The sequence below is a fragment of the Capra hircus genome, chromosome 26, assembly GCF_001704415.2.
Source record: "Capra hircus breed San Clemente chromosome 26, ASM170441v1, whole genome shotgun sequence".
In the NCBI taxonomy this organism is placed as follows: Eukaryota; Metazoa; Chordata; class Mammalia; order Artiodactyla; family Bovidae; genus Capra; species Capra hircus.
In genome coordinates this window covers 10,057,755-10,072,407 of record NC_030833.1, presented here as the reverse complement: position 1 = coordinate 10,072,407, position 14,653 = coordinate 10,057,755, and the positions used below count along the sequence as shown (strand labels likewise).

Below are 14,653 nucleotides of genomic sequence, written 5' to 3'. Positions count from 1 at the left end.
CTCTCACATCCGTACATGACTACTGGAAAAACCGTAGCTTTGATTATACAGATCTTAGTCCACAAAGCATTGTGCTTTTTATTATGTCATCTAGGTTGGTCATAGCTTTCTTTCCAAGGAACAAGCGTCTTTTAATTTCATGGCTGCAAGTCACCATCTGCAGTGATTTTTGGAGCCCAAGAAAATAAAGTCACCACTGTTTCCCCATCTATTTGCCATGAAGTGATGGGGCCGAATGCCATGATCTTAGTTTTTTGAATGCTGGGTCATGTGGTAGTTTTATTCCTAGTTTGTAAAGGAATCTCCATACTGTTCTCCACAGTGGCTGTATCAATTTATATTCCCACCAACAGTTGCACCCTTATTCTTGAATCAAGCATCATGCTACTTTAGCATGAAAATGAATAGATGTATTGAAGAAATTCTAGAGGAGCAAAAAATAAGATTTATATCTGTATTTCAAGTGCAATCATGTAAAAAAAATCACAGGACATTACAGTCCATCTGACAACCCCAATTCTGAATAAAGGGACCCTGCTCCATTTGGACAGGTTTTTGTTTTTTTTTTTTCCGTATTGACAAAGTTCTCTCGTCACTCACTTGCGGCAGGCAGGTCGGGGATTGGGGTGAAATAATTTGGGTTTTCTGACCTTATGTATCTCTCTTTAAATCACATTGATACTAAAATATTAAGCACAGACAAGATGTTAATATTGAGCAGTTTTTTGAAGTCTCAAAGGTTTTCCTCTCCCCTCAGACTCCAGATGTTGAACTTGTGAACTCCGGCATCTTTGAGGTTCCTGGGTCCTTTGGGGAATAATTCTTACCACTTTTGATGGCAACAGTTTTGAGGAAGGGAAGACAGATATTATTCATTGAATGTTATCTCTCGTTCATTCACTAAACTGTAAGTTCCATGAGGGTAGGAACCATGACTCTTATTCTAATTAAATGTTTTATTTGGAAATATTTTCAGATTTACAGAAAAATTGCAAAGAGAATAGAGAGAATTCCCTTACTCTTTCCCTCAACTTCCCCTAAAGTTAGTATCTTACACCATATCTTTTAAAATATATATATATTTATAATACATCTGTCTTTTTAAAATGTCTTTATTTTTGGCTGCACTGGGTCTTCGCTGTTGCACACAGATTTTCCTCTAGCTGCGGCAAGCAGAAGGTCCTCTCTATTTGTACTTGTGATTCGGGGCCTTCTCTCTGCGGGGGCTTCTCTTGCGAAGCCCAGGCTCCAGGCTGTGTGGGCTTCAGTAGCTGTGATCCGTGGGCTTAGTTGCCCTGCAGCCTGTGGAATCTTCCAGGACCAGGGATCAAACCCGTATCCCCGCATTGACAGGTGGCTTCTTAACCACTGGACCACCAGGGAGGTCCACGTCTTATCTTTTAAAATCTTCTGTATCAACCTGAAGTCTAGACTCAGCCCTTCCTGAACATGAGACGGAATCACCCAAACCCCCACGCAAACTTGATTCTCTTATTTTCTCTACCTTCTCAGGGTAGAGTGAGGATTCAAACCCAGCTCTCTCTGACTCCAAAGCTCGTTCATTTATCCTACCATGTCGCACCGTGTTTCATGAGAAAGCATTCCATTTGGGGAAGCCTAAAATTCTGCCTGGGGGCCTCCCCGTTCTTGGCCTGACAGAGAGAGAGGGAAGTGAAGAAATGGTTGGGATGATCTAGCAGAACCGGTCTAAGCCTCTGCCCTCGCTTGACAGGGAGGATGGGCGGCCCACCGGCCCTAGCGCAGAACATGTGTTCCCCCTCCATATTTGGCAGCCTGGCAGTTGTTTCTGAAATCCGATTCCTAATGCCATGGGGATGACCTTTGGTCTACTTCCCAGCATTCACCTGCAGTCACACTGCTCCCCAGAAGCTCATTCCAAGAGTGGGCGACTTGGCAAGACACCCTGGTCATGATCTAACCGTGTTAATTAAACCTCTTTATTGGCATGACCAATAAGCCGTGGTCCAGAGAGATGGAGCGTATTTGAGAGGTAAGATCAGGGGAATTTTTCTTTTTTAGTAGGGAAGCACTTTAGCTTTGGATAAAGTATATTTTTTAGGACTGGAAAATTATGACTGTTTGAAGACTGCTTTAAAATAAACCCAGAGCTCTGGTGTATTCCTGAGCCAAAGAAAGTCTGTTTGTTTACTCAAGCAATTGCAGCAAAGGAAAGATTTGAAGAAGCAACCTGACAAGTCTGTTTGTCATGTGGAACATTGCCAGTTTTTTTTTTTTTTTGCCAGCCTGCTGTTTGGAAGTGTAAGGGGTAACTTTAGAAAGGTATCGTGTTTTGTAGTGACACCTGTTGACACAGCAGACCCCTAGGAATCCTGTAAGCAACAGGGCTTAGTACTGTTGCTAGGATGGGGAGACTGGATGGGGAGCGGTGGGGGAGGGGAGGGGGGATGGGGGAGGAAGAGCTCAAAGGCACTGTGGGAAATGAGGCAGAGGTGAGAGCTCCCGAGTATGTGCCCCTCGATTTGCAGAGGTGGCTAGCAAACTAAACAGGAATGATCTATTTTTCATACATTCAACAAGTATTTCTGGAATGCCTCTCTGTGCCAGGGGACCATTCTGGGCATTGACTCCAGGCCTCTGTACCACAGTGTTCATAGATGTTCAGTTGGTTTAGTTCCTTGGAGCATGGCAGGAAGATGATAGGAGTCATAGGCAACTATTTCCACTGCCCGGTGAGGCAGCATAAGGCAGGGAGTCAAGGGCGCCAAGCCATCTGAGTCCAAGTCCTGGCTTCACCGCTACCAGACCGTGTGATTTGGGGCAAATGGCTTAACCTCTCTGTGCTAAGTGATCTTAGTGGTAAATAGGGTTGTTGTAAGAACTAGATGAGTTCAAATATGTTACGCACTTTAAAAAAATAGTACAGGCTACCCTGGTTGTCTGCCTTCTGAATGTAGAGCATTTCTAGGAAAGCTTTTGGAAGCTGATGTGGCTTAAAGCAAAGAAGTGATTACCTTAGGACATCTCTTGCTAATAGATGCACAAAATAAACTGGATAAAGCCCAGGTGCTCACAGACACAGTTCAGAGACACGGCGATGTGATGCTGGGATGCTGAGTGTGGCTTCCAGGGAAGGCGCGTGGCGTGTGCACTTCAGTGGTTGCACCACGTGGACTCAGAAGTTGTGGTGCGTGCGTTTCGGGAAAACATGTACAGGTCTTTTGTAAAAGAGAAGTGATGTAAAGCAAGCTTGAAAAATCAGTGGAGCCCTGTATGTGGGACATAGAAAATGTTCATGATAATGTCTGCTGTGATTATTACACCAAAAAATATGCAGTGTAGGCATGGGGTGTTATTATTGTGGAAAGAGTATTGGACTTCAAGGCAGGAGACCTGGCAAAAGTTCCTTAACCTTCTGTTTCTGAGAAGTGGAAAACAGTATTTTACCTGCCTGCTTAGCACACAGGGAGTTTTGTAAGAATCCGAGGATGTGAAATAACTTTGCCCAGTGCAGTGTGCTGTCCCCGCAGGTAGTACAACTGCCTTTATTTTGATTCCAACCAGGTCTGTTTTCGCTGGAGAGAACTGCTGTTCTTCTTACAGATTCGCTTTCTGTTAGGAGGACAGGCGGGGCTGAAAAGTGATAAAGGTCTACCCTATTTTCTTCTCTGAAGACAAATATGAGGCCTTGTCATGTTTCCTTTGCCGGAGGAAATTCAGCACGTGGTAGCAGAGCTCTGCTTCCTGATTCCATCTGTTGTTTGCATCTGTCTGAGCTGTTAGACACATCAGTGTCTTTCCAGAATTGCTTTAAATTACCCTTGATTGTGGAATAAAGAGCAGGAGATTTATCTGTTCAATTATTTGCAGATAATGTGGTGATTGAAAGGGAAGCCTGGCTGCAGAAGGTATTTGGAGCTGAGACCTGTATGACAGTTAGACAAGCCGGAATTGGGTTAATGTTTTAAAAATTCAGGACCCTGATGTGAAAATGTCACTCACTCTGCATTATGATTCTGGAGTCATCATAGTAAAAATTGTAAAGCAGGCACCCAAAGGTAGTAAGATGGTATAAAGAGCCTTCTTCAGAAGAGTCAGGGCCACTTTGGAGTTGGAATGTACTGTGACGGGAAGTTTGTATTGTATTGATACTGCTCTAGAGAATGATTTCTGTCCAGGACTCACAGATCAGAAGACTGAGGTCCACAGGACAGAGCAGGGAATGGGTCAGCCAGCATGGAGGTCAAGCCAGCCTGGGGTCCACAGTTCCCCTCTTAGGTGAGGAATCGACCCCAGCTCCCCACCTCCACTGAGATGCCTCTCCCTGGCTTTGGGATCAGAGAGAATCAGGTCCACCAGACTCCCCTGCTGTGTGATCTTGGCCAGATACATAACTTCTTTGAAACCCTGTTCTAAGACAGCGACACAGGTGCTGATAATACAGCTCAAAATACTTCAGATTTTTGGTTGGAGTGGCTTCATGCAGAAATTTGAGTAATGGGATGATAAACCAAAAATAAGCCCATAAGTAGACTTACTGTTACTTTTTTATTTTTCGTTGGCGTCTGGTCGCTTTACAGTGCCGTGCTGGTTTCTGTTGTACAGCAGCATGAGTCAGCTATACGGATATATTTGTTGTTCAGTTGCCCAGTCGTGTCTGACTCTCTGCGACCCCTCTTAAGCCTCCTTCCCACCCCCGCCTCACTCCTTGGGGTCATCCCAGAGCTGAGCTTCCGGTGCTATGCAGCACCTTCCCACTAGCTATCTAGTGATAGTATAAGTATGTCAGATTTACCATATATGAGATTTATCATTAAATTTTTTAAATAACCAAAAAGAAAAAAAAATCCCCAGCGGCACACATAGCATCTTCCTCTTAAGGTTGCGGTGAAGGTGGAAAGCAAAGCTGCTGGCCCAGTGCCTGGCACTTAGGAAATGCTCAATAAACAGGTGCTGTTATTATTGTTGTGTTCTTTCCCTTCATTCTGTCTCAGCAAGAGTGAATGAAGATTTTTCGAACTGTAGTATTCCTATTTAGCACTGGAAAGTTTGAGCTCTCGAGAGCTGAAGCATCTTTTATACTTTACCTCTGGACACAATGGGGTGACTACAAGCAGCCAACCACTCAGTGAAAGAGACCAGATGGGGAAACATTCTGTCTGGCTTTTCTCTACCGGCTGAGTTGGTACTCTCTGCTGCAGCCTGCCTTCCTCCACCATGGCAGAGACAGACTGCCAGGAGCTCTTGAGTTCATATTCTAATAGAGCCAGCGACCAGTTTACCCTCCCTCTGGTTCTCTGGGGAGTCTTGGGGAAGGACCTGCCTTAACCCAAGTCTTGTGCATATCTGGATGGGCAGGGGTGAGGGGCGCTAGGACTGACGTTTCCATGAGAACCTTAGGGACAGACGGACAGAAGAGCAGTTCTTTAGAAGAGGCAGATCTGGCCCCAAAAGAAAGTGTGTGTGTTGTTTCAGGGCCCCCGCTGCGAAGACAAAAGACAGCCACTGGGGACTTCCCTGGTGGTCCAGTGGTTAAAACTCTGTGCTTCCATTGCAGGAGACATGGGTTCAATTCCCACTGCAAGAGACATGGATTCAATTCTGCGGGGAAGTAAGATCCCACAGGCCTCTCAGTGCAACCAAAAAACAAAATAAATACATAAAAAGCTGTTTTAAAAAAAAGACAACGACTGCTTTGAGGAATACTGCTGGGGATTCCTAGAAGTCCTTTCCCCCATTTCTGATGTTTGTGTCAGACTTGAATGAACATCATTTAAATTCAGTTTTTAAAACATCTCATCTCTTTCTGTCCTATGATTTGACATTTTGACTGTGCTTTAAATGTTTGCAGTTTGGTTTGAAAAAATCATGTGAACAGCAGACAAGCTTATTGTGCCATTTAAGAAATGATGACCAACTCTCAGAATGGTTGAGACCTCAGTGAGTGGCCCCAGGGTTCCTCCTCATTTTCTCCCTTCAGTATTTTTTTCCTGTTTCCAGCTGAATTCTGGTGTGCAAACCATGGGGCAGGGGCAGGAAGTGTATTTTCATTGAGGTGAGGTCACAGACAAGATGCACTAAGATCTTAGATTCGATATCCCACTTTCTTCAGAAGCAGATGGCCCCCAAAGTGTGATGGGTGTCCCCAGTATGTTTTTTTTTTTTTTTTTCCCACTGAAACAGTCAGCCTACTCAGCGCAAATCGCTGGTTTGCTGTGTTTCTCCTCCATTAGGTGAGAGCAGGGCTTTGCTCACCATGTGCTTCCAAAGCCTCGCTCAGCACCTAGGTCAATGCTCAGACGGACAGTAAAGCAAAACCACAAACAAATAAAAACACCCCTGCTCTTCAATGTTGTGATCAGTGACCTATTGATAAAGTCTGTGTTTTCAAAGATTCCTGCTTGATTTCCTTTCCAATTTCTCTTTCTTGTGGCCCAGAAGACTTCTTTGGCGCGAAGTCCAGGATCTGTGCAACCGCCTGGGAACAGTCAGAGAATAGAAAGGAAGCCCGAGGAGGCATCCGAAGGCACGGACCCAGGAGACCGGCCCAGGTAGGACCAGGTCCAGAGGCGTGACCCAGCCCAAGGCGTAGCCAGCTCTTGGCCTGCTCAGCGTTTGTTTTGCTCCATTTGCTTTGGAAATTTTATCCTAAAATCCATGATGTAGTCGTCGGTGGTAAGATGTTCCAAGCAGTGGTTCCTAGACGTCTTTGTGATTTGCCTAGACCTGCCTGATTGCAAAATTAGTATTTTCCTGCCCAGAGATGCAGTTAGTAATGATAGACTTCCATACCATAGCATTCCAGGTCTTTATTCCTCATTCTCAGAACTTACAATAAAAAAGATCAAGGCTGCCAAGGGCCTTAGGAGGGTGTGGCTAATCTGTGGCAAAGCTGGAGTCTGTATTCCAAGACAGAAGTCAGGGCGGGCTTCCGGACGGTGAGACAGAGGAGTCAAAGAGCAATCATCCAGTCCCAGGGAGGCTGGTGGATGCATTTCAGAAATCAGCAAGGCTACCGTGCCACAGTGGAACTCGGCCAGTGCAGGTGTGGCCCAGTCGTCAGTGGTTGCTCATCCTGACCCACAGTCAGGCCCCGATTTCCCTGTTGGGGCTATTGTTCAGCACCCACAGGTTTGGAATCATTCAGAAGTAGAGGGTGAGCATACTTGAACATTCTGTCCCCAGAAGAGACACAGGTCAGGACACTGGAAGCAATGAATAATTGTGAGTTCAACATATGGTCTGGTTAGAAAAACCTTGCTTAACAAATTGAAGCCCAGCTTCTGGGAGGCTGTAGTTACAGACCTTAAAGGAACAAATGAACAAGGACCAAAAATGCAAAACTGAGTGATACACACTGTCCCCCGTCCATCACCATCCTGTCACACCCACCACCAAGTCCTGGTCATTGATTCTGGGTTTCAAAAGCTTTGCAGTCACTTTTTTTTTAATTTTTATTTTTACTTTATTTTGCTTTACAATACTGTATTGATTTTGCCATACATTGACATGAGTCAGCCACAGGTGTACATGAGTTCCCAATCCTGAACCCCCCTCCCACCTCCCACCCCATATCATCTGTCTGGATCATCCCCGTGTGCAATCACTTTTCACTTGAAGAGTTTAGCAACATGTTTTGCTTTGGCTTTGAACTATGGAAGGTCCTGGGTGAGTAAGAGCGGCCCCTGGTGGCAGGAATTTCCATGCCTGCTGGTGTTATTTTCTGGGTGGCTTTGGTTACACAGTCCACTGGGTCGCAAGAGTGGGACACGACTTAGCAACTGAAGAACAACTGATTATGCGGTTTGAGGAGAAGGCGCTTTGAACGTCTTGCATAAACATTGGATTTCTTTAGGGAAATGATGATCATATGGGGCAGAGGTTTCTTTTTTTGCTGAGAGAGGCTTGAACTTGAATGGCACCTTTGATCTTAATTCTTTGCAAAATGGGAGCCTCCTTTGCCTCCCAGAGTTCCATGGCTGTTCCGCCTTCATGAACTTTAAAAAAAAAATCAGGACCAAAGGTCTACTATTTGGCTCGAAATTGACTGGGTGACAGTCTAGATTGGCTCCCCGTGATCGCAAATCGAATGATCTGGAATCCTGCACAAGGGAAGTCACTCATGGCTGATACCCAACGTCCAGCTCTTGTCTCCATCTTCATGTGGTTCTGGGATTCCTTGAGAGGTTTGGGAATTACCTGGGGAGGCCTGTGTCCCAGCGGGACTGGGGAGGAACAGCAGCTCAAAGGTCTTTCATTTCTTGTTACTCAGCTTTAGTCAATTAACTTTGCCTTGAAGACGAATTGTCTCTAATTGGCATGCAAATTGAACATAAGAGGTGCCTTCTAAGAGCAAGCTCAAAAAAAGCAACTTTCTGTTGGCAATTAAAAACATGATTCCCCTCCATGAATGTGCCCATGTCTATCGCGCAGGGGTCTGCACTAACAAACTCAGAAACTAGCAAGAAGCGGCCAGGAAACAGGATGTTTACAGGAAGAGAGTGTGAACCCGGGTTCCCCCGTGCGAAGTTTCAGTGGGGCACGCCACCCTTGGCATCTACACCAATGATCACCCTAGCATTTGACGTTCATTTTGCAGATGGGGCACCAAAAACTATGCCAAATGCTCTATGCATACAAGACAATTTTTTTTTCTTTAAATGAATTCATTTCCAATTGAGCCCTTACTCCACTAGGCTGGCGAGAATGCCCCTGTCACCGTCCTTGGGAACCCCTCTCCTGACCTGATCTACTGAGACGGTCACCTGTCTCCTCCCACCCCATCATCACTGAGATGTCCACTGGCTCAGGCCCTGCTGTCCCTTGGGCCCTGAGACGGCTGCTTTCACAATACACCTGGCACAGGGGGAACTTTGGTGAGGCTGGGAGCCCTGGTTACTCCCTTCGGCACTCTGGGCTCATCTTGTCTTGAACCCGAGGACACAGTCAGGAAGCAGGGAGGGAGGCTGGGCGATTCCCTACTTCCTGTGACCTTCCCCTGCTCTCTCCTCATCGTCCTTGAATGCATTTATCTTCTCCTTTTCCCTCAACGGATAGCCAGCACTTTTTCTTCGAAGGACATGCTACAGATTTTTACAAAAGATAGAAAATGCCAGTGACCTCAAACTATTTCTGCTTTCTACTTGGAAAACACAGAAAGGGCTGCAGTGGCCCTGTGGACCTGGAGGCAAGAGAATATAAGGAGGAAGGCATATGTTAATATTGCCAATGGTTAGTGAGAGGGGGAAAAGGAACTCCCTGGTTTTCCAGTGGATAGGACTCTGTGCTTCCCTTTCAGGGAGCATGGGTTCAATTCCCGGTCCGGAGAACTAAGATCCTGCTTGCTGTGTATATATATCCAAAGATTTGTCCTTCTGCACAAGCCGTCATCTCTACTCTTCAGAGGAGGAAACTGAGGCTTGGAGCACTATGCCATCCAAGCCCTAGTGGTAGAAAGTCCATTGTATCCCCCTGGAAGCTCTTCTATCCTCTGAATACATAGAACGGATTCGTACGTCCGCAAAGACATTCTATCTTCATCCAATAGGGAGTCCCCGCCGTTCAGCTGCTTTGCTTTCCAGTTGCCACAGGGTGTCGCTGTTGTAACTTAGCCCTGCATTGGCCAAACTTGTGCAGAGGATGGGCGGAGCCTCCCAGGTGCTCCGCCTTGCCTAAATCCGTGGGCTCTTGAGTGTGAGGCCCGGCCCCCACTCACGACGAGCGTACCCCTAGGCTGCCCCTCTTACTGCTCGTCTGTGTCCACCCTCGAGCACAGCTGCCCTGGAAACGCATCTGGACTGGTCCCAGCTCCACTGTCCAGTCTTTTGGAGCCCTTCCCCTCTTTGGGTCCCAGGAACCTTTGCCTTCAAAACGCTCACAGCATGATGGATCTTATGATACAATCTTCCCCCAGATAATGAAGCCATCAGGTTGCACCAGCGGAAATTACAGTTTTGGCAGGTTAAGAAAGATCTTGGATAGTGGCCATTTCCTGTGCTTCACCGTCATACCTGCTCATTCTCAGAGAAAGGCGCCAAGCAATGTTTCAGAGACAACTGACCTTTCTCAAGGAGGGTCCCTAAGAGATTCCTGGGTAAACTTCTGGCACCGGTTTGTCCCTGAAAGAAGAGTGGAAACTCAACAGCCAGCGGTCTTAACTGCTCTTCTTTGGCTCTCAAATGAGAGCAGGCGTCAGAATCACCGGCAAGGCTGGTTAATACCCTGGTTGCTAGACCCATCCTCCAGAGATTCTGATTCAGTAGGTCTGGGGCCAGGCCTGAGAATGAGCATTTCCGACAAGTTCCAGACCAGGTGCTCCTGGTCCTGGGATCGCACTTGAGAAGTGCTGCATTGTGCTGGAGTTCTGCGTGAGCCGTTGGTCTGTGCTGCTGGGCTCCTGGGGAACTTGAACCAAAGGGATGACTGTAGAGGCCATTCCAGGTAGGGGCAGAGTTCCCAGTTGGACCTCTCAGAGGCAGAGCAGGAAGTGAGCCCAGACCTGGGGGTGGATGTTCATTAAAAACAAGGCTGGAGAAGTGACGCCAGATTGAGGAGAACTTGGAGGTCAGGGGAAGGGTTGAGATTTTATTCTGCAGGTAACAGGAAGCTGGGGAAGTGCTTTGTGGTTGGTTGGTTTGTATTTAAACAAGGGTTTCTGTGAGCAAGCAAAGTGTTCCAGGAATTTAGGTCCCGATTGACGCACTGGAGCTGGAAGGCTGGAAGGGCCCTAGGGGATGCTCTTAATAGAAGGATGGTGGCTGGGAAACCATCCCAGGATAGAACCTGTTACTGAACCAAACTTGGGTCTGCTGCACGTGCAGCAAAGCTGATCTACTGACACTGAGCTGTGGTGAGTGAAAGTACAGTGTTTGTTTCAGGCCACCAAGTAAGGAGAATGGGCATCTAATGCTCAAAAGATCTAAACTGCTTGATGGCTTTCAGAGAAGGGATTTTAAAGGTAATATTAATGGATGAGGGTTGATCACCTCATGAACAATTTTCTTACTGGCTGATGGTAGGTAACAGGGTGATGCTATGACAAGCCTAGACAGCGTATTAAAAAGCAGAGTCATAACTTTGCTGACCAGGGTCCATGTAGTCAAAGCTATGGTTTTTCCAGTAGTCATGTACAGATGTGAGAGTTGGATCATACAGAAGGCTGAGCACCGAAGAACTGATGCTTTCAAACTGGTATTGAGGAAGATTCTTGAGAGTCCCTTGGAGAGCAAGGAGATTAAACCATTCAGTCCTAAAGGAAATCAACTCAGAGTATTCACTGGAAGGACTGATGCTGAAGCTGAAGCTCTAATACTTTGCCCACCTGATGTGAAGAGCCAACTCATTGGAAAAGATCCTGATACTAGGAAAGACTGAGGGCAGGAGGAGAAGGGGGCAGCAGAGGATGAGATGGTTGGATGGCATCATTGACTCAATGGACATAAGTTTGAGCAAACTCCAGGAGACAGTAAAGGACAGGGAAGCCTGGCCAGCTGCAGTCCATGGGGTCGCGAAGAGCTGGACATGACTGAGCAACTGGCAACAACAACAGGGTGATGATTCTGGAATCTCAGTCACCAGCTTTCTGGTTCCAACCAGTCTGGTGTCTACATGCTTTTGGTCCGCACACAGTCACCATCCTCCACCAGGATATTTTTATTTATATCCCTTCAGGAGGAACCAGAAGTCCTGTGACTCAGTTGGTCTAATCATTAACTGCTTGAGTCTGCTATTTGGAATTCAGGGAAGGTCAAACAAGAGGCAGGGAACAAGGGAGTAGTTTGTACCCAGAAAGGCCCCACAGAGTCTTCCTTGGTTTCAAACTCACAGAACCTGGAGATGGTCTGGATGCAGGCAGAGGAGAGAGAGTCTAAGAAGATGCTAAGGTTCTCGACCAAGAACCTAAAAGAAGGATGCAACATTAGAAACTAGAACGTCCAAAGTGAGAACTGCTATAGGAAACCTGTGATCAATTTTAGACACATTGAAGAAAAGAGCATCAGGCTTTCTGGGAACCCTGCTGGTATGGTCTTTATGTAAGCGGGCCCCTGGCTTGGGGAGGAGTGACAGTTTAATGGGGTGATGATGGAGCATTGTGGCCTCAAATGCTCTAATATCCTCTTGGTGGCTTCAGTTATTTACACAAGTTATTCTCAGATAGCTTGGCTCATTCCTGTGTTGCTGCTTCCGTGTGTGTGTGTGTGTGTGTGTGTGTGTGTGTGTGTGGTGTGACTGTAAAACTATATTAAATAGCTTAGAAGCAGATCAGGGTTGAGGTGAAAGATTGAAAGATAGTAAGTGAAATCATAAGGGACGGTGTTTTCCAGACTTCTCAGATCGCAGGATTTACCCAGGTGTTTGTTAGGCCCCATCCTAGTCCTTCCGAACCAGAATCACTAGATGTGGAGTTAAGGAATCTGTGTTTTGAATAAATACTCTGGGTGATTGTTTCCAGCCAGGACATTTGTGGATAGTGATCGACTGTCAGGGTCACCTTCTTGTGAGTTAAAATACCCCGTTTCTTAACCCCCTCCCTTAAAGAGGCTGATCTAGTAGGTTTGGGGTGAGGTCCCCAAATCTGTGTTTAATAAAAAAGCCATGTGACTCTCATGATAAAGTTTGAGACACACTGACCCAGGGGTTACTCTCAGGTCAATAATCATAGCTGACTTTTGTTTGCTCTTCTCTGAAGTTCATATATATATATATATATGTATGGCTCAGAAATCAGGGATAATTAGCATACATTAAACTCCTGCCACCTCTTATTTTCTCCTCTGTGTTTTTCTTTCACTAAATGTCTATTGGGACTCCATTTGGGACCTGTTTTTCTGGAAGGCACTGGGGACACACACGCATCCTAGGTGGCTGGGGACTTCGGTTCCAGTGGATGAGTAGGTTGTAGTGAGGAAGTCAGACATCGAAGTAGGAAACCAAAGGAAGAGGGGCCCTTTCAGGCAGTGTCACAGCTCTGAAAGACACCAGTGGGTGTTATGATAGACAGTAAGGAAGAAGGGAGTGGCTGGTTTGGATTAGACTGGTGACTGTCAAAGTGGGGATCCCAGATCAGCAGGCTCCGCATTACCTGGGAACTTGATAGAGATGCTAAGTCTTGGGTTCTTCTCCAGGCTCTGGGGTGAGCCCTCCCCGGAAGCAATTAGGTTGTTCTGATGCACCCTAAGGTTTGAGCACCACTGGATTAGATGGTCATGGAGGGGGATGATACTTGAACTACGTTTGGAATGACAAAAAGGGGGCAGGCAAGGGAAGATCTAGGGGGAGGATCAGGCAGTGCGAAGACCTGAGGGGGAAATGAATTTGTTACAGAAACTGAAGGAGGCTTGTGAAGGAGTGGGAGGTGGGCAGGGGCCAGGTCAGCCAGGCTTGGGCCTTGAAGGCCAGCTATAGTAAGACATCCAGATTTAGATATCGTGAACCAATATGTGTTTCAGCAGGACCTCTCTGGATGCTGTGTGGAGAATGCAAGGGAGCAAGACTGCAGGCCAGGAGGTCTGAGGAGAGGCCACTGCAGGACCCTGAAAGGTGGAGGGGTGCCTGGAACTAGGACAGAGAAACCCATCCTTATTTTCATTATCTTCTTTTCTCTGTCCTCCCACAGGAACCTCAGTAGAAACGTCATTCCTCGTTGCCTTCCCTTTCCCCGAGAAAAGTTCAATCCCATAGATAGATTGTGCATGTCTGTGGACTGTGGTCTTTGCAGGGCCACAAACCGGGTGGTGCCAGTGGTAAAAAATCCGCCTGCCAATGCAGGAGACGCAGGACACTCTGGTTCAGTCCCTGGGTAGGGAAGACCCCTTGGAGGAGGAAATGGCAACCCACTCCAGTATTCTTGCTGGGAGAATCCCATGGACAGAGGAGCCTGGCAGGCTTACAGTCCATAGGGTTGCAAAGAGTTGGACATGACCGAGGATCTGAGCACATAAATATGCTCGGATGTAATAGCTAAGGTTTTTTCCTGCCTCCTGAGAGCCAGTTTTACCTTTCTGTGGATGTTATCGACCCACTGATGATGCAAGGACTAGGGTGATAACAGTGAAGATGGAGAAACATATGCAGTTTTGAATATCTTGCGTATTTTGAAGCTAAAGATGCCAGGACTTGCTGAAGGATGGGATTTAGGAGGGAGAGAAGAATCAAGAAGATTCTTGAAGTTTGGGCTTGAGCAGTTAAGTAAACGGAGACATTTGCTGAGATGTGAAAAACTAGCCTGATCCGGTCTATCTGCCAAGTTCCATAGGCACAGACCCAGTGTCCAGGAGGAAACCCCCTATTGCCACCAGGTACCAGTCTGACCAGACAGCGAACTGACTATCACAAACCCTGTCTCAAACTAGGGGAAACTTAGGGCCGCCCCCCACATTTGAGAGAAGAGCAGTGTTCTCCTTTGTGCTTCACAGATGGCTCATTTCCTGCTGTATACCTGTGGTCTTGTGATTGATAATAAGAAACATATATTTGGTTTTCATCCCAGCCCTGGCACTGAGCTCCTAAGACCTTTGGAATTTCCTAAGTGGTGAGAGCAATAAAGGTGTCTTTTGTTATGCTAATGAAGCAACTTTTGGAAAGCACTTAAAAGTGGGGGCTGGCTGCCAGGGGAACCAACTCTGTGATTTGCGGGTTGGGACCTTGAAAATTAAAAACTTAGAGGTTCCTCTGT

The 14,653-nt window shown here is 46.6% G+C and overlaps 1 protein-coding gene across 6 annotated transcripts in view; it reads left to right on the top strand.

Annotated features, from left to right (window-relative positions):
* The window catches only part of TACC2 (transforming acidic coiled-coil containing protein 2), a 206,861-nt gene that overhangs the window by 14,908 nt on the left and 177,300 nt on the right, over nucleotides 1-14,653 (top strand). For 4 of the 6 annotated variants that reach the window (XM_013975232.2, XM_018041283.1, XM_013975233.2 and 1 more), the window contains one exon: nucleotides 6,418-6,530. In XM_013975232.2, coding sequence (XP_013830686.2) covers nucleotides 6,418-6,530 — 113 coding nt within the window. Of the gene's footprint in view, nucleotides 1-6,417; nucleotides 6,531-14,653 lie in introns of those variants that run through there. The other 2 variants (XM_018041285.1, XM_013975235.2) reach the window with 1 other exon arrangement.